We start from the raw sequence: 20,315 nt of genomic DNA, 5'->3' as shown, positions 1-20,315 counted from the left end.
TTCACTACTCTTTTCCTTTTGCTATGTGATTTCAGTACATTAACCATTTTGTCTAATGTACGCATCCTATTCAAAATTAATATGAATAGTTTCCTTTTTAATTCTAATGCCTTTGCTGCAATGGCTTCAATTTCTTTTTTTCTCTTGTAGTATTTTGCCTTTTGCTTATATTTCTTCACATCCTTTATCAAATTGGACATAACTCTTCTCTGAAACATTTTTCTACGTATCTCTTTAAACGCTGTTTTTCTGTTTATGTAAATCTTTTCAGTTGCAGAAGGTATATTTGCATTAACTAAATTCTCAATTTTTTCCTGTTCTGTTCGTTTCGTAACATTCTTTCCAGTACAGACATTTTGTACATTTTTCCTTGTTTTGAATATATTTTTTAGAAATTGTTTTTTCTGCTTACCAGAAGATTTTTTCTTTTTCCCAACATGAGCATCTTCTACTAACTTTGGTCCTCCAGTTGTCTTCAAATATAGTTTTTTTTTTAGCGTTTTTTGAACTCTGGATTTTGGAGGCATCTTAAATTTTGTTCACTGCTCTTCAGCAATACCTGAAAAAAACTAAAAAAAAATTCCTTTATTGTATTTAAATATATTACTACATTTCTTTTCACAATAGTCACAAAACGAAATTTCTATGCCAATTTGAATGCACACTAACTGCTCTTTTTTTTGGGCAAGTGAAAATCACTTTTACAAACTGTCACATTATGAAACCACTTTTCAGATTTTTTAAAAAGCCCATGTCCAGACTGCTACACTACAGCAAGGGCAACCAGCCTTAGTGATGCTGAATGTATTTGCATTACAGACTGAAACCTGAAAACCCCACTCGCTTGTAAATACTGTGCATGATTATACATGGCAAGCACATGGGTGTGTGCTAAGAGTCTGCTTCTTCCCCCAAAAATTCGCTCCCCCTTTCCATCTAATGCAACTGTGAAATCACCAGAGCAATACGCAATAAATCTCTGCCTATAATTCCTCTCTGCACACAGAGTCATGTTTTCACATTAGTCCCAAAACGAAATTTCTTTGCCAATTTGAAAGCACACTTACTGCTCTTTTTTTTTCGGGGCAAGTGAAAATCACTTTTACAGACTGACACATTATGAAACCACTTTTTTTGATTTATTTAAATGCACATGTCCAAACTGTTTTTTCAGACCACCACCATATGTATTCTCGGTGACTGCCTACACTCCAGCAAGGGCAACCAGCCTTAGTGATGCCGAATGTATTTGCATTACAGACTGTAACCTGAAAACCCCACTCGCTTGTAAATACTGTGCATGATTATACATGGCAAGCACATGGGTGTGTGCTAAGAGTCTGCTTCTTCCCCCAAAAATTCGCTCCCCCTTTCCATCTAATGCAACTGTGAAATCACCAGAGCAATACGCAATAAATCTCTGCCTATAATTCCTCTCTGCACACAGAGTCATGTTTTCACATTAGTCCCAAAACGAAATTTCTTTGCCAATTTGAAAGCACACTTACTGCTCTTTTTTTTTTCGGGGCAAGTGAAAATCACTTTTACAGACTGACACATTATGAAACCACTTTTTTTGATTTATTTAAATGCACATGTCCAAACTGTTTTTTCAGACCACCACCATGTGTATTCTCGGTGACTGCCTACACTCCAGCAAGGGCAACCAGCCTTAGTGATGCTGAATGTATTTGCATTACAGACTGAAACCTGAAAACCCCACTCGCTTGTAAATACTGTGCATGATTATACATGGCAAGCACATGGGTGTGTGCTAAGAGTCTGCCTCTTCCCCCAAAAATTCGCTCCCCCTTTCCATCTAATGCAACTGTGAAATCACCAGAGCAATACGCAATAAATCTCTGCCTATAATTCCTCTCTGCACACAGAGTCATGTTTTCACATTAGTCCCAAAACGAAATTTCTTTGCCAATTTGAAAGCACACTTACTGCTCTTTTTTTTTCGGGGCAAGTGAAAATCACTTTTACAGACTGACACATTATGAAACCACTTTTTTTGATTTATTTAAATGCACATGTCCAAACTGTTTTTTCAGACCACCACCATGTGTATTCTCGGTGACTGCCTACACTCCAGCAAGGGCAACCAGCCTTAGTGATGCCAAATGTATTTGCATTACAGACTGAAACCTGAAAACCCCACTCACTTGTAAATACTGTGCATGATTATACATGGCAAGCACATGGGTGTGTGCTAAGAGTCTGCTTCTTCCCCCAAAAATTCGCTCCCCCTTTCCATCTAATGCAACTGTGAAATCACCAGAGCAATACGCAATAAATCTCTGCCTATAATTCCTCTCTGCACACAGAGTCATGTTTTCACATTAGTCCCAAAACAAAATTTCTTTGCCAATTTGAAAGCACACTTACTGCTCTTTTTTTTTTCGGGGCAAGTGAAAATCACTTTTACAGACTGACACATTATGAAACCACTTTTTTTGATTTATTTAAATGCACATGTCCAAACTGTTTTTTCAGACCACCACCATGTGTATTCTCGGTGACTGCCTACACTCCAGCAAGGGCAACCAGCCTTAGTGATGCTGAATGTATTTGCATTACAGACTGAAACCTGAAAACCCCACTCGCTTGTAAATACTGTGCATGATTATACATGGCAAGCACATGGGTGTGTGCTAAGAGTCTGCCTCTTCCCCCAAAAATTCGCTCCCCCTTTCCATCTAATGCAACTGTGAAATCACCAGAGCAATACGCAATAAATCTCTGCCTATAATTCCTCTCTGCACACAGAGTCATGTTTTCACATTAGTCCCAAAACGAAATTTCTTTGCCAATTTGAAAGCACACTTACTGCTCTTTTTTTTTTCGGGGCAAGTGAAAATCACTTTTACAGACTGACACATTATGAAACCACTTTTTTTGATTTATTTAAATGCACATGTCCAAACTGTTTTTTCAGACCACCACCATGTGTATTCTCGGTGACTGCCTACACTCCAGCAAGGGCAACCAGCCTTAGTGATGCTGAATGTATTTGCATTACAGACTGAAACCTGAAAACCCCACTCGCTTGTAAATACTGTGCATGATTATACATGGCAAGCACATGGGTGTGTGCTAAGAGTCTGCCTCTTCCCCCAAAAATTCGCTCCCCCTTTCCATCTAATGCAACTGTGAAATCACCAGAGCAATACGCAATAAATCTCTGCCTATAATTCCTCTCTGCACACAGAGTCATGTTTTCACATTAGTCCCAAAACGAAATTTCTTTGCCAATTTGAAAGCACACTTACTGCTCTTTTTTTTTTCGGGGCAAGTGAAAATCACTTTTACAGACTGACACATTATGAAACCACTTTTTTTGATTTATTTAAATGCACATGTCCAAACTGTTTTTTCAGACCACCACCATGTGTATTCTCGGTGACTGCCTACACTCCAGCAAGGGCAACCAGCCTTAGTGATGCCGAATGTATTTGCATTACAGACTGAAACCTGAAAACCCCACTCGCTTGTAAATACTGTGCATGATTATACATGGCAAGCACATGGGTGTGTGCTAAGAGTCTGCTTCTTCCCCCAAAAATTCGCTCCCCCTTTCCATCTAATGCAACTGTGAAATCACCAGAGCAATACGCAATAAATCTCTGCCTATAATTCCTCTCTGCACACAGAGTCATGTTTTCACATTAGTCCCAAAACGAAATTTCTTTGCCAATTTGAAAGCACACTTACTGCTCTTTTTTTTTTCGGGGCAAGTGAAAATCACTTTTACAGACTGACACATTATGAAACCACTTTTTTTGATTTATTTAAATGCACATGTCCAAACTGTTTTTTCAGACCACCACCATGTGTATTCTCGGTGACTGCCTACACTCCAGCAAGGGCAACCAGCCTTAGTGATGCTGAATGTATTTGCATTACAGACTGAAACCTGAAAACCCCACTCGCTTGTAAATACTGTGCATGATTATACATGGCAAGCACATGGGTGTGTGCTAAGAGTCTGCCTCTTCCCCCAAAAATTCGCTCCCCCTTTCCATCTAATGCAACTGTGAAATCACCAGAGCAATACGCAATAAATCTCTGCCTATAATTCCTCTCTGCACACAGAGTCATGTTTTCACATTAGTCCCAAAACGACATTTCTTTGCCAATTTGAAAGCACACTTACTGCTCTTTTTTTTTTCGGGGCAAGTGAAAATCACTTTTACAGACTGACACATTATGAAACCACTTTTTTTGATTTATTTAAATGCACATGTCCAAACTGTTTTTTCAGACCACCACCATGTGTATTCTCGGTGACTGCCTACACTCCAGCAAGGGCAACCAGCCTTAGTGATGCTGAATGTATTTGCATTACAGACTGAAACCTGAAAACCCCACTCGCTTGTAAATACTGTGCATGATTATACATGGCAAGCACATGGGTGTGTGCTAAGAGTCTGCCTCTTCCCCCAAAAATTCGCTCCCCCTTTCCATCTAATGCAACTGTGAAATCACCAGAGCAATACGCAATAAATCTCTGCGCACATGGGTGTGTGCTAAGAGTCTGCTTCTTCCCCCAAAAATTCGCTCCCCCTTTCCATCTAATGCAACTGTGAAATCACCAGAGCAATACGCAATAAATCTCTGTTTTTTCAGACCACCACCATGTGTATTCTCGGTGACTGCCTACACTCCAGCAAGGGCAACCAGCCTTAGTGATGCTGAATGTATTTGCATTACAGACTGAAACCTGAAAACCCCACTCGCTTGTAAATACTGTGCATGATTATACATGGCAAGCACATGGGTGTGTGCTAAGAGTCTGCTTCTTCCCCCAAAAATTCGCTCCCCCTTTCCATCTAATGCAACTGTGAAATCACCAGAGCAATACGCAATAAATCTCTGCCTATAATTCCTCTCTGCACACAGAGTCATGTTTTCACATTAGTCCCAAAACGAAATTTCTTTGCCAATTTGAAAGCACACTTACTGCTCTTTTTTTTTTCGGGGCAAGTGAAAATCACTTTTACAGACTGACACATTATGAAACCACTTTTTTTGATTTATTTAAATGCACATGTCCAAACTGTTTTTTCAGACCACCACCATGTGTATTCTCGGTGACTGCCTACACTCCAGCAAGGGCAACCAGCCTTAGTGATGCTGAATGTATTTGCATTACTGAGTCCAACCTCAAACCCTTAAACTATTCTTTTTTTTTCCAGTACACCTTAATTTATTGTGAAAACATACTCCATATTATTTTACATGTTCCTCACATTTAAATTTCTCCCAAAACAGAAAATGATAAACGCAACTACAACAAAAACAATTTCCATTTCTATTATTCATTTCTTAAGTTACCACAGACATCCCCTCTCAAACTGTAAACTCACCTTTAAAATTAGTTAGTTGTGAAAGAAATGTGACACTCAAACAGCAGATTATCAGAGCCAGGATCTCTGTTGTGTTCACCTCTCTCCTCTCAGCAGAACCAGATAATGGCAAACTTTCCCTCTATTTTTCCACACATATACATGTAAGTTTCAAATCTCAGTGCTTCCCCCTTTTTTTCAAATGTAATCACACATTTCTATTGGTTGAAAACCAACCCTTTTCCAAAAGTACCCTTCCCCCAACTTGACTTCTGCCTAGTACCCTTCCCCCAACTTGACTTCTACCTGCTACCATAGCAACAGCTCATGGAACACTGCTGTGTTGAGTTAGGTCAGAAGTTCGCCAAACAATGTTTCAATTCCACAGAGCAAGAGTGCTTGACTTTTCAAACCTAACAGCAAATCCATAGTACTGTTCTTTGGTTACACATTTTTTTGTACCAATACAAAACATGCTTCTATTAATTTACACATACAGCCTAGTTTTTATTCTAGAATGGTATGAAACAGCCAATCAGTTCTTTTTGTTTTGAAAAAAATATGTATGCCTCCATTTCCAAACTGTCTTTCTTTTCATATTGCCATTCTACTGAAAGACACCTCCTGAGTGCATCCAGATCTCCTTTGAAGATGTTCACAGTGTGGATTGTAGGGCACAGCTATGTCTTCTGGAGTGAAAAGTTTGCAGAGAAAACAGATATGGTGAGAGACCTTGCTTTGCCAAATGTAGACATTAAATGGATTGGTCAGAGAGGGTTAAAGTGGCACCAATTGATGCCATTGGTGAAATCCTTCATGCAAATCCAACACCCTGACCTCATAATAGTGCACTGTGGTGGCAATGACCTAGGCACTTTGACTGGGGTAGGTCTGGAAATGCTTATGAAGGACACCTTTGCACAACTGTTTTCACTTTTCCCTAAAACTGCCTTTGTGTTTTCCAACATATGCCAAAGGCAAAAATGGAACTGGTCCAATCATTTCTGTCCACAGATTGACAAAGCAAGAAAGCACGTCAACAAATCTGTTTCTGCTTTCCTCCGTGACTATGGTATGGGTGCCATTTACCACAACAACTTGCGTTATGACATGCAAGACATTTATAGAGGAGATGGTGTGCACTTCAATGATGAAGGGAACAGAGTCTTCCTTTTGAACCTTAGACTCTGCATCGGTACTTACTTGTAGGTACCACTAAAAAAATGACTTCATAAACACAACAGCTCTTTTTAGAGCTCCCTAATATCTAAACTCTTAAATCTGCTTTTCATTTATTTATTTTTATTTTTTTACCGTACGCTTACCGTAAGCTTACCGTACGCGTACCCCGTGATATTTTTAAAAATCAATAAATGTTTTTTTTGTACTTTTCTGTCCTTCTTTGACCCCCTTACAAATGTTAGGGGGTCTGTAACTCTCCTCATTGCCCCCTTTTCTTGTTTTCACTCTTTTTTTTCAGAGTGAAATACACAAAATGGCGGCCGCCGCTTCCTGGTTTCGGCCGATTCGAATGTTTACTAAGATCTAAGAGCCAATCAGAATCGCGCTCGCGCACGCCACCGTACGCTTACGGTAAGCGTACGGTAAGCGTACCGTAAGCGGGCTCAGATATATATATTGATTTAAAGGCTATTTTCTCAGAATCTACTGAACAGATTTACACCAAACCTACAAAAGGCACTTCCTTGACCTAGGGACTACCTCTCTGCCAAATTTCGAGTAATTCTGTTCAGCCGTTCGGGCTGTAGCTCGTTCTAAAGGTCCTATGGAAAAATGCATGGGAAAAACGCGTTTTGGGACCCCCCTTTTATCTCAGCCCCCGCTTGACGGATCCCCCCGAGACTTTCAGGGTAGGAGCGGAGCGTAGCGCCCCACCTATTTTGAGAAATTCGCGAGGATTCATCGACCGGCGCCAAAGTTATTCAAAATAGAATGTTGAGGTTTTCCTATGGAAAAGGGGTCCTAACTATAACTACCTACTGGCGACTGCCAGTAGGTAATATATATATATATATTATCTACTGGCGGTCGCCGGTTGACGGTTGGCGCCGGTTGACTTATCTCCGTGAAATTGTCAAAACTAATGGGGCGCTCCGCTCAGCTCCTACTCTAAAAGTCTCGGGGTGGTTCGTCAAGCGGGGGCTGAGAAAAAAGGGGGGTCCCAAAACACGTTTTCCCCATGTATTTTCCCATAGGACCTTTAGTCGAAAGTACAGCCCGAACGGCTGTACAGAATTACTTGAAATTTGGCAAAGCGGTAGTCCTCAGGTCAGACATGTGCCTTTTGCATATATGGTGTCCATCTGTTCAGCAGTTCCTGAGATAATTGCAGTTAAAAGTACATAAATATCTATATGCGCGCACCGTGCGCGCACCATAATGTCCGCGAGCGTAATTCTGATTGGTGGTTAGATGTCAGTCAACATTCGATGCAGTCGAAATCAGGAAGTGTCGGACGCCATTTTGTGTGTGACAGTGAAAAAGGAAGGTGGAGAACGTGATAAGGGGGCAGGGTAGAGAGCTCCTGACCCCCTAGCCTTTGTCAGGGGGTCCCTGAAGGACCCCGAAGGGTGAAAAAAACATTGTATTTTTTTTCAAAAAATTGCGGGGTGCCTGCACCGTGCGCGCACCGTGCGCGAACCGTGAAAAACCCTTAAAAAAACAAACATTTTAAACTGTTTATAAGTTTATAGAAGATATTAACTATGCTGTTCAACTTTATCCAAATTTAAAAAAAAAAGAGCTGAGCCATTCCATATTACAGGATACAGTCAATCTATAACTATATACATAGGTAGTTTATTGTAAAATAAATATATAAAAAATATAACAATACATACATAAATTAGCATTTAAAAAACCTTGCAAAATCACTTAAAAAACCATAGGTTTCACACACTTTATAGTTAGGAATTAGCATTTAAAAAACCTTGCAAATTCACTGAAAAAACCATAGGTTTCACACATGTTATAGTTACCTGGACATTTCACTCGTAAAAAACCATTGAAATTCCCCCGTTATAGTTAGTTCAGCTAACTATAACTCGCGCGACCGCAATCCACTGCTGATGACGTCACATATTACATCACTCATGACATGGACAGTGACATCACTCATGACATCACTGATGACATCTCAAATGACATCACTGATGACATCACTGATGACATCATCCTTGTGATAGAGTGGCGGTCGCGCAATGCCTCTCATTTTATGTGTGGTGTTCCTTTGTCCCTTCTTGGCCTTGTTTTTGTTACTTCTTTTAGGACCACAAACGGAGAACTGATAGGGGTTTTGATTAAGCAGTTACAGTTGCCATCCACATATGCCTCACTGAATCCCCCATTAATATATATCTGCCAGCCCTGCCTTATTCAATTGCAGGTTTCCTCATTATCTACAATTTGAATCTTTTGACCCAGTTCTCAATCAATCAATCAATCAATCAAGGGAATTGTAAGCACACTACTCACCGGTGAGGGTCTCGAGGCGCTGAAGGGGGGTCCGCAGATCTGTTTAGCCAAAGAGCCAGGTTTTGAGGGTCTTCCTGAAGGTGTTCAGGGAGGGGGCGCGTCTAATGTCTGCCGGTAGCTCGTTCCAGGTCTTGGCTGCAAAGTGAGAGAAGGATTTTCTGCCTGCTCTGGCTCTGTGGATGTGCGGGGTTTTAGTCAGTGTGAAGTTGGAAGATCGGAGGTTTCTTTTGGGTACGTGGAAGTTGATTCTGTCTTTGAGGTATTTGGGTCCGTTGTTGTGTAGGCATTTGTAGGCGTGAGTGAGGATTTTGAAAGTGACTCTTTTCTCCATGGGGAGCCAGTGGAGACTTTGTAGGTGTTGGCTGATGTGTTTATATCGGGGAATGCTGAGGACGAGTCTGGCGGTGGTGTTCTGTATTGTCTGGAGTTTGAGGAGTAGGGACTTGTTGATGCTGGCGTAGAGAGTGTTTCCATAGCCCAGTCTGCTGGTAAAGATTGTGTGGGTGACTGTCTTCCTTGACTCAGGAGGATCCACTTGAAGGTCTTGCGGAGGATGCGGAGGGTGTTGAAGCAGCTGGAGGTGACGGCGTTGACCTGTCGGTTCATGGTGAGTGATGAATCAAGTATGATGCCGAGGTTTTCTTGGCATGGTCTGAGGAGGTAGGTGGGCTTCTGAGGGTGGTCGGCCACCAGGTGCTGTCCCATGCAGAAGGGGTGGTACCGAGGACGAGGACTTCTGTCTTCTTGGCGTTGAGCTTCACGTAGCTGTTAGTCATCCAGACAGCGACGTTTTGCATTCCTTTCTGGAGTTGAGTTTGGCAGTGGTGGGGTCTTTGGTGAGGGAGAGGATGAGCTGGGTGTCGTCGGCGTAGGATACGATGTTGAGGCCATGTTGTCGGACAATGGCTGCAATGGGGGCCTTGTAGATGTTGAACAGTGTGAGGCTCAGTGATGAACCCTGTGGGACTCTGCAGGTGATTTTCGTGGTGTCGGAGAGGAAGGGTGGGAGTCTGATCCTTTGGCTGTTTCTGGTGAGGAATCATCGGATCCATTCCAGGACTGTTCTTTGTATGCCTGCGTCGTGTAGTCTGGCGACTAGTGTGCGGTGGGAGACGGTGTCGAAGGTCGCTGATAATTTGAGTAGGATGAGGGTGCGGATGTCGTCTGTGGTGGCGAGTAGGGTGGTCTCTGTGCTGTGGTTGCTTCGGAACCTGGATTGGGACGGGTCGAGGGCGGATTTCTCTTCAATGAATCGTGTCAGTTTTCTGTTGACTGTTTTCTCTGCAACTTTGGCTGCGAAGTGGAGGAGCGAGATGGGCAGATAGTTTTTGAGGTTGGTGGGGTCAGCTGCGGGCTTCTTGGGCAGGGGTCTGACTTCTACGCGCTTCCAGTCCTCTGGGAAGGTGCCTGTTTTGAGGGTGGTGTTGATGGTGCGTTGCAGTTTGGGTGCAATGGCAGCTGCAGCTCTGTGGTAGGTGTGAGGGGGGCAGGAGTCGCTGGGGGCCCCCGAGTGGACGCTTTTCATGGTTGAGGTGGAGTCTTCGGCTGTGATCGGTGTCCAGTTGGAGATGGGGGCTGTCTGGTGTGTCTTGGGGCGGGGGTCCATCTGTGGCACCTGGTGGATGGCCGATGAAGTTGTCGTAGAGGTTTTTGATCTTGAGGTGGAAATAGGTTCCAAGCTTGTTGCAGAGGTCTTGGGATGGGGTGATGTTTGTGGCTTTGCTGCATGGATTGGTGAATTCTTGAATGACACGGAAAAGTTCCTTGGAGTTGGTGGAGTTGGCCAGGATTTTGTCGTGAATGAAGTTCCTCTTGGTGGCTCTGATCTGGTTGTGGCAGTCCATCATGGCGTCCTTGTCGGTGGTGGGGTTTTCGGTTGTCTTGGTGTTTCTACAGTTGTTTTCCAGGCATCTGCCGGTGTGTCTGGCTTCTTGGAGAGCGGTGATGAACCAGTTGGCTTTCCTGGGGCGTTGTCTGTCAGGGTTGCATAGTGGGGCGAGCTCGTCTGCGCAGTTGGAGATCCATGTGTGGCGTTCTCTGGCTGCGTCGTTTGCGTTGTTTGTGTCGGGTGCCCAGGTGTGGTTGTCTCAGGTGAGGGTGGAGTTAAGTTGCTCGTCGGTAAACTTGCTCCAGTTCCTTTGTGGTGGGCGTGGGGCTGGTTCGGCTGCCTTGGGTTTGTTGATAGCGAACTGTACGCAGTGGTGGTCGGTCCATGGCAGCTGAGTTGTGTGGCTGAATTAGATCACTGTTTCCTGCTGCAAAGATGGGGCCGAGGGTGTGTCCTGCTCTGTAGGTCAGAGTGCTGATGAGTTGTTTAAGGCCAATGCTGGCGAGGTTGTCACAAAGGATACTGGAGTTGGGGTCGCTGGGGTTGTCGAGGTGGAAGTTCAGGCCTCCAATGAGTTTGGAGTTTGCTGAGGCGATGGCATGGGGTGCGATAAAGTTGGTGATGGTGGTGGTTAAGGGTGTTCGGGCCAGGAGGTCTGTAGACGAGGGTTCCTCGGATTGTGGCTTTGGAGGTGGTCTGGATCTGAAAGTGCAGGTGTTCGGTGGAGGGTAAGGTTTCGCTGGAGGTGGTGAGGCGGAGGGTGCTCTTGTGGGTGATGGCAAGGCCCCCTTATGGGTGGTTGGGGCGGTCTTTCCTCTGGATCTTGTATCCGTCTGGGATGGCGGTGCTGATGTCGGGGGCAGAGGATGCGTTGGTCCAGGTCTCTGTGAAGAAGGCAATGTCAGACGAGAGAGAGTAGAGTAGGTTCCAGATTTCCATGGCGTGTTTGTGTATGGAGCGCACGTAGAAGAGAATGCATTTTAGGGTGTCGCCAGTGCTGGCATCGGTGGTGTTGGAGGCCGGGATGGCGGTGAGGGTCTGGCGGCAGTGGAGGCAGGAGAACTGGCTGTGGGTCGTGTTCGGCAAGGCCTGTTGGCATTCTCTAAGTCTTCCAGGGTTGAGTGCAAGGAGGGTGGTGGTGTCGTAGCGATGGGTAGTGGGAGGTCCAGGGTTCCTGGTGCTGGCCTCGGTCGGGTAGCGGACGGGCAGAGACGCACTTGCCTTTGGCGCACCTACGGTGCACCAGTGGCGCGCCCGCTGCACGACCCCACTGCGCATGTCCGTTGCGCGACCACGCAGTGGCCACCATTAAGTAGGGGAGGTGGGAGGGAGGAGAGGCTGGGAGGTGGGAGAAGTGGGAGCGGGGAATTTCGGGGGAGTATTCTGGGGGGAGGGGCCACAGGGGCAGTAACGGGGAAAGGCGAAAGGAACAGGCAGGCACAAGAAAATAAAAACAGGAATTAGAGCAAGACACAGATGGGCACAATAACAGTGACACAACAGGGAAAAAAGAGAAGAAAAAAAACGGCTGAGAAAGGTTACGGTGGTTGCAGGCAGTCTGGTCCCAGTTGGAGTGGGCAGCAGGCGCAGGAGCAAGCAGCAGCCTCGAACCTCCCAAGGAGGAGGTCGGGGTCTGGAGGCAAGAGACAGCACAGCGGAGCTGCGTGAGAGAGTGGACCTAGACCGAGGGTCGGAGGTCTTACTCGCGCTCCCCCGCAGCGGCCGCCATTAAGTAGGGGAGGTGGGAGGGAGGAGAGGTTGGAGGGCGGGAGCGGAGGAATTCTGGGGGGGAATTCCGGTGGGAGGGGCCGCAGGGGCAGCAGTGGCGAAAGGCAAAAGGAACAGGCAGGCACGAGAAAATAAAAACAGTGGTGGAATGAGGAGGTCGGGGTCTGGAGGCAAGAGACAGCACAGCGAAGCTGCGGGGAGAGAGTGGACCTAGACCGTGGGTCGGAGGTCTTCTGTTGCTGGGCCTGTCCTCTTTGGTGGGTACTCTACCCTTTCACATATTAGTTACTCTGGATTTGATACCCTCCAACAATGCCTGGTAGGATTCCTTTCACATGATGATCCCTAGATTGGATGCTCTACATAATGTTCTCTGGATGGGCTTCTTGCTGGTTTTGCATGTTCTTTTTTGCAGCCTTCCCGCCGGTCTCAAAATAAAGAAGCTCCGTCTAGGGGTCTGCCGCCCCTGAAGACCTGGCCTGGCAGTTCGGGCTGGACTGTTCCCGTGAGAAACAGGGTCAAGACTGATTTGCATATGGCTGGACAGGAGTGGCGAAGTGAGCTAAAGAAAGATGATGGTTTCAACCCAGATCTGTGACTGGTGGTAGAGTCTGAAAGGTTTCAGCCCTCCGTCCATCTTCTCCTTGTGTTTGCCCTACATAGCATACCATACCATTCATCATTTTTATTGCTTTTAGGATGAAAATAATAAAGGGATACTGTATTTTGTACTCCCCTCTGTGTTAACAATACAATCCTAAATTTCATATGCTCTAAAGCTGGGTAAATCCCCATAATAACTTAGTGCCCAATATGTTCTTTCATAGTACTTTGTATATGAGAAATGAACCACTGTTTTCCAAGCACTTAAGAGTCACTGGAAGTGAGAAGCAGATTGTGACATCACAGTCTCATGCTACATAGGATAGTGGTCCCCTACTGCACCCTTGTTTGCTGCTCCTGGGGCTCTAATATCAAACTTTTATCAGATGTACTTAGATTCTAAAAAAAACAACTAAATCAAATGCCGCCAAAGCCACCGTTGCCCACAAATCGCTGTCTTCCTGCACCCAGGCACAGAATCCCAGACTGCACTGCGGCCAATCCTGAAGCTGCATGAATTCAGCGTCAGGATTTGCCCGAGCACTGGCAACTTGCACTCCCAGACAGACTAGGAGTCTGTGCCTGCTCTCTCCAGTCCCAGCAACGCAGCTGGGGCAGGAGAGAGCTTCACTGTGAATGAGAGTTTGGCTGGCCTGAGATGACTGGCCAAACCCTCATGCACAGTGAAGGACCTGCCCCCCCCAAGGCTCATCAGAGTCCTGGGGGTGGGTCAAGGGGCTTAAAACAGAACCAGAATAGAACGAGTTTAAACCCGTTTAATTTAGGGTAGTGGCAAGGGGGGCGGTGCTCCTCCACCTAAAGAAGGGTCCACCCGTGAAGATTACCCTTAATTAGTGATTCAATAACTGTCAGTAAGTTGTACTGCACCTGATGAAAACTAAAAACTCTACTTTGGCATAAAATATTTTCCATTGAAGCAGAATTGGTTAAACGTAACAAGTGGGGTTCTAATACTGTCATTGTCTTAAATATCTGAATATTTAGGGAATTGCCCAATGACTTTATTCATTGCTCAATTTCTTTTACTGCGGCTGAAAATTCTATAGTTGTATAATTAAGGTTTATCTGGTTCAAAAGTAGATGAGAATTTTGATCCCTTTACCAAACCATTTCTTTCAAAACAATACTGTTTTATACCCATGGGATTAGGGACTTCTTCAACAATCCATACACCAAAAAGGAAAGGATAAAGCTGATTTTAAGTAGGAGAATTTTCCAAAACCCCTCATCATAGCTAAAGAATGTTCTCTATCGGGCTTTACTGCAGCAATCGTCATAGATGCAGAAAGCCTCTTGACCTAGTAACATTGAAGCTCTTCATCAGGCTTTAATTTGACATAGTTTTGGTAGAATGTTTGGTAGTATTGTAATGTTATTAGAAGTCAGGTTTATAATAGACATCCTACTACATAGCATGAAGTTAACAAACACCTACCTATATTAGAACTGAGAACAATAAAACTATGAATAAATCTCAAATAAAAGACTGCCACTACCTCTGTGATGCCCCATTTGTCCTCAAAGTTCACATTTAAAGCCCAGACTTTAGATTTCATAATTGCTTCCGCCTTGCTCTTTTGGCTTCTTCTAACTGGGAACTCCACCAGAGATTTCTATCTCCTGAGTGCTTCATAGGAAAAATAACCACATTATCTACACTAAAGCCATTCTGAAGTTTGGAGGAGATCGGTGAGGTGGACCACAGGTACAAAAAATATGTTCAAGTAATAATGAGACAAATATTGATGAAGACATTGAAAAGTGTAGCCCCACTGAAGACCCACTTCAATACATTCTAAACATGAGAGGAAGAATCAATAAATCTTAAGACACTGACTGAAAATATATTCATGCCTGCCCATTCCTGAGAGGTAGACAAATATAATAGTAATAATATCATATTTACATAACAAAGTAAGACAGGGGTATAAAACCTGTCCTGGAGAAGAACCTATTTAGAGACATGCCCCATAGATTTGCTGTACTGGAGGTGAATACAGTTATACCTAATATAAGTATGTTTATATGAAAATAGTCTGCAAGTTTCATATTTCTCAGAATTTGCCTGAGTGAGACTCATGTAGTGAAACTCGCTCACATCAAAGTTTGAAAATCAGTTATTCAAAAAGCAAAAAATCAAAAATCCAGGAGCATTATATGGTCGGAATCAATTTGCTAAAGCGAGCATTTGAATCAATCACCTACTGAGGGACATTAGGTTGTAACTCATTATAAACCTTATACACCATACATATATGCTACTTTACAATATTTATTTGAGATATAAGCCTTTTCATTCTTAGTGTGGCCCATCTGGGAAGTTGGCCTACAATATATTGGGATCCAAACATCAGCCCAGTTAATGTAGTAATTAATAATAACATGTGACAGTACCTTCCTGGTGAGTCGCCATTCTCATCAAACCGGATCATATCCCCAGAAACTCCAGTGAAGTTAGCCTTCATGAGACAGTCAAGCAGCTTCTGCCCATCAATCGGTTTCATCGCGTCACAGAGTCCTTTGTAGCCTGGGCACAGAGCCACCTGCATATTGTGGAGACCGTATGCCATTGCATATATTGCATTGATGACAAATCCCATTTTAGAATCTTGGACATGCTGAGACTTGAGCGTGAATCTGCCTATGATATAACAAACAAAATATTTGGTTTGAATAATGTTATTCATGTAATTATGAATTCTTGAAGGATACTTATATTTAACAGGGCAGCTAAAAATATTAGAACAATGATGCTCATAGTATAAAATACAGAAAGAAGCCCCCTTTTTTGTTGTGTTAAGGCTTCTCTAAAAGTTCCCATTTAATGTTGTGTGGGGAAATTATGGCTGGAATTAATGATTCCAGTTGGTGTCTCCCATCAGTTAACAGGGTTTATGAGTTATTTCCTCCTAGAATGGGAAACAACACATAGACCTGGAATATTGTGTCCAATTCTGCATTTTTTCCTCTTTCCATCTCTTGGAGAAAGTGATAAATATGAGGGCTTCTTTTCTTGGCCATGGCAGGGTGTATGGGAGCAGCTGTTCTTTAATGTCATCTGGGGAGAGCATTTTGTGCACCAACCATGCTGAAATAAGCAGATCGGCAGTGGCAGTGGCTGGGTCTTGATACTATGCATGTGGTGTCTGCGGCCCATGTGCCTGGCCATGGATTATTTGAGTCTGGAGAATATGGACCGAATAATTCCAGGTCCAGAAGCACCAGGACCGTTGCAGTTGCGCAGAACAGTATTACTCCCTTTAGGTGAAGCTGCTGCAGGCAGCTTATAATTAGACCAAAATAAGGAACATAGAAACTGTATTGTTTTCATCTACAATATTGAGTTTGAGTAGAAGTTGTCTTGTGAAAAGTGAGTTGTTTGCCAATAAGGACTCTTTACCTACTCATAGTAGTTTATTAACAAATAGGGAAGTCAGCAATCAGTTCTCATGTAACACAAATATACGGATGTACGACCCTTTTTTGCGCTTGCAAACGGAAGATCGGCGCTATTTTGCAAGTCACTGACTCATGAATATTGATGAGGCATGCAATTTGCAACCCCATTGGGAATCGCAAACAGTGTCTGAGACACTGTTGTACATTGCATTTGGCGAGTCGCAAAATGCAAATATCGTACATCTGGCCCATAGAGCCATATTTATCAAAGTGTTGCATTGCCTTTGCATAATGCAAGGTAACACAAGGACAACAAAAAACTAAGGGGCATATCATATTAGCGTGAGGATAATTATCGCCAGCCAACTCTGAATTTTATCGCGGAGATAGCGTGCTATTAGCAACGCTTATCTCCAAAGTGATGAAATTCAGAGCGCAAGCTGCCAAATGTGCGATTATCGCTGGAAATCCAGCGATAATCACACAACTTTTGACGATAGCTTGCTGATAGGGCCTCACATACTTAGCCATGATATCCACCTTCCATAGGATATCATGGCTAAGTCAGTTTCAAAGCAGGCGTAAGAAAAGTAGCGATAACAGAGGTTATCGCTACTTTTCTTGTCGCTATGCTGCTTTGCGTGAGGCTTGATAATAGGAGAAATGTCGCTTAACGACATTTCTCCCGGTATCCTGGGGAGAAACGCCCACTTTGCATCTAATTAGAGATGTAAAGATGGGCGTTAAGGGAAATGGCGATAAGGCAAGGTTTCACGCGATAGTGTGACTTTGCTGATAAGGCGATAAATTTATTGCCGCTTTTCGGCCGAAAACGGACGCAAAAGCGGCGATAATTTTTTATTGCCTGCTTGCTGATATGCCCCTAAATTCAGATTTACCAAGCCATGCAAGGCCACATTGCGTAGCCCTGTAGTGCATGGTAAATCTGCATTAACGCAAGCCAGCACAAATCTCGTTACTCTGCTAAATGGAGACGTTCCATTGTTGGAGCCTGGGTGTTCTCAAGCATACACCCATTGAATTTGGCACATTCCCAAATTTAGCATGAGCGGTAGACCTGGGAATGCATCAAAATGCTACACTTTCCCAGGGAAGGTGTAACAAGGAGAAAAATCTTAATTTTGCTTCGTTTTTTCCTCTTTTCACGTACCTAGCTTTGTGCAGCACATGGAGAAAGAGGAAAAAGCCTCAAAGGATTTTTTGCAGGACGGTGTCCCTTCTTTCACAAAAACAATCCTGTTTACAACACAGCTACCCCTGCAGCATGATGCAGGCAGATAAAAGCGTGCCAGTGCAAGGACAGGACAGGAATTCGAAATATAATAGCAATTATCGTGCATTCCTGACCTATCCCTTTCACGCAGCACAGCAAGGTGTCTTGCTGTGTCACATGAAATATTGATAAATCTACTTCTTAGGTCTCAATGTAACAACTGTGGACTATCAAGAATGTTTAATATCAATCTCAAACCTTGTGGGAAATATGTAATTTCCAGACTCAGCTGCTTCATCTACATCTGCAGCCAGGGCAGCATCAGGCTGGAGTAAAGATGAAGGAGAGCAAAAAATAAAACACCACAGCCACAGGCCTTCTCAGTCCAGCAGTTAGAGCAAGATCTCTGTATCCATAAAGAATGCTCCAAGTTGCTCCAACTTTGGATAGAGATGAAGACCACTACATCACAAAGCAGAAACAATCTGATTCCACTATCAGAAATCCGCTACCCCTCTAATCACTCTCTAGCTTTCCCTTTGACCCTCTACATTGCTCTGCTGCCTTTTGGATAACTTTGCACTTTGTAATACCACATACCTGCAAACATAGTGACAGATATATGCATTGAATTGAAAGACAGTCCATTGCTCTTCTTAAAAACATTATTTTCTATATAGTTTTGAAACATGTTTACAGTTTTCTTTTTATAGTCAGTTGTGCGGAATGCAGTGTAAAATGCATATTATTCAGAATAATTTGGCTGACTGTAATTTAGGAGTTGTTGCTACATTTTATATTAAACCTATTGAAATAGTTTCTGGTTTTACCTGAATTTGATCATATCTTGATCCTCATTATGACCTTTTCAATTCTATATATGTGTAGTTGTTTGGCTGTGTGTTTTAATGCATCATTATTGACAGTAGAGTCAGTCTTTAATGCTAGTTATTTCACCTCATACTACTTAGAGGCCAGTGCTGTAGCTGATGATGCCTTATGAGGGTAAAGGACAAGATCAGCATATTGATATTATGGTTTTTGAGGTTCATTGAGACATGTATAAGCCATGAACCATAGGCAAGGAATGTGGCAGGGGACTGGAAAAGTTAGAACACAAAGTTAAATATGGAACAACTTCAGTGGCTGGAATAGCTGAGACACTGTGGGTGCAGGGGGAACAAGTACAAGGGTACTGAGATCAGTTCAAACGGATAGGTCAGTCCAAGACTAACAGCTCGGTGGGACTAGGAATACACCTGAAAGCCTAATTCCCATACATGGCTGTGGTCATCCACAACCTATTTCCAATGTGGCAAACCATTTGAGGTTTAGAGTTGTTTACTATGGATTGGTTCACTTATCCCACCTTTTCTCAGATTTATTATATATGAGTTATACTAAGGAACCTTTTAACAAAGCTTACATGTACAAATTTGCGCTTGTAAATCTACACCTTGATGCTACTCATTATTTCAGAGTGTGGATTTATAATTATGGGGCTGATTACGATGTTGTGCAGAAACCTTCTGCCCAACACCGTCTCGGTTTCAGGACCGACCGACTCACGGTCAGCGGTTCCGCTCGGCCAATTATGATGCAACCGAACACTGCTCGTCAGAGTCCCATTGTTTCCTATGGGAGCCCGTGCTCCGACCGACAACCGGCCTTAACACAGGCTCATATGGGGAAATTGGAGGTGTGCGGAAAACCCTGTACCCTGTTATGGGCACCCCATTTTACCAGCCACACAGTGCAGGATTTTACAGAGGGGTCCCGTAGGTATCCCCTCAGCCACCAACCGGAGGCCTCAGGATTAAGGTCACTTTCCGACCGCCTTTATGTGTCGGACAGGCCGACTCGGAAAAGCTGTTTGAAAAAAACATCGTAATCACGAGGTCGGAAATGCTGTCCGTAGAGGTGTACAATGCGGTTCCGACAGACACAAGTCCTCCGAGAGCCAGTTGGAAACGATTAGGAATTGCCGTGTGGTTTACATTCCAACTGCGGATATCGTAATTGGTTGGGCAGATTGTAAACCAACCGAGTAGGTCGTAAGTGTTCCGACACAGTTGAAGAGATTCTGACTGAGTGTAAAGTTACTGTTAGTAATTTTTCACACAAAGGTGCAGACCTCTCAGAAGAAATCTCCCTGCGGGAAACAATAGGGAAATTTAAAATTGTTCATTAATTCAAAAATATATAGAATAATGTAACTTATCAATGAGAACTAATTAAATAAATTATTACTGTGCATTAACTTATCAACTTAAATGTTTAAGTAATTAAATATTTTAAAAGTATTCATTTATCTGATAAATATAAATTTTTAGGCAAAATACAAATGAACATTTAATTCAAAATTTGAAATAATTTAATTCTTTTAACATTTACATCAGGTTATTTAAATTCTTTGCCTCAATTGGTGTCTATTGGAGCATGTTGTAGAACCTGTGAATTCCCAGGATGGGTGAGAGTATGCCAGTTTTGTGACCTTTAAGGCGGCAGTAACTTTAGAAGTGAACTTTGTGAATAGGAATGGTCTTACTCTTCTGGGGGTGTATGTTCATATTAGCAAGACCCCACCTGTACTGCTCCTAATATTTCCCTAAACCATTCCCATTTTTGGGTAATCATTAACCATTTTCTTACGACT

The 20,315-nt window shown here is 43.4% G+C and overlaps 1 protein-coding gene across 3 annotated transcripts in view; it reads right to left on the bottom strand.

Moving 5' to 3' along the window:
• GRM5 (glutamate metabotropic receptor 5) overlaps window positions 1–20,315 on the bottom strand; it is a 967,034-nt gene that overhangs the window by 282,511 nt on the left and 664,208 nt on the right. For all 3 annotated transcript variants that reach the window (XM_085623142.1, XM_085623143.1, XM_085623144.1), the window contains exon 5: window positions 15,421–15,667. In XM_085623142.1, the coding sequence (XP_085479268.1) occupies window positions 15,421–15,667 (247 nt within the window). The remainder of the gene's footprint in view (window positions 1–15,420; window positions 15,668–20,315) is intronic.

This window comes from Triturus cristatus, chromosome 8 (assembly GCF_964204655.1).
Source record: "Triturus cristatus chromosome 8, aTriCri1.1, whole genome shotgun sequence".
In the NCBI taxonomy this organism is placed as follows: Eukaryota; Metazoa; Chordata; class Amphibia; order Caudata; family Salamandridae; genus Triturus; species Triturus cristatus.
Note: the sequence above shows the minus strand (reverse complement) of the source record. Positions and strands in the feature narration are given on the sequence as shown.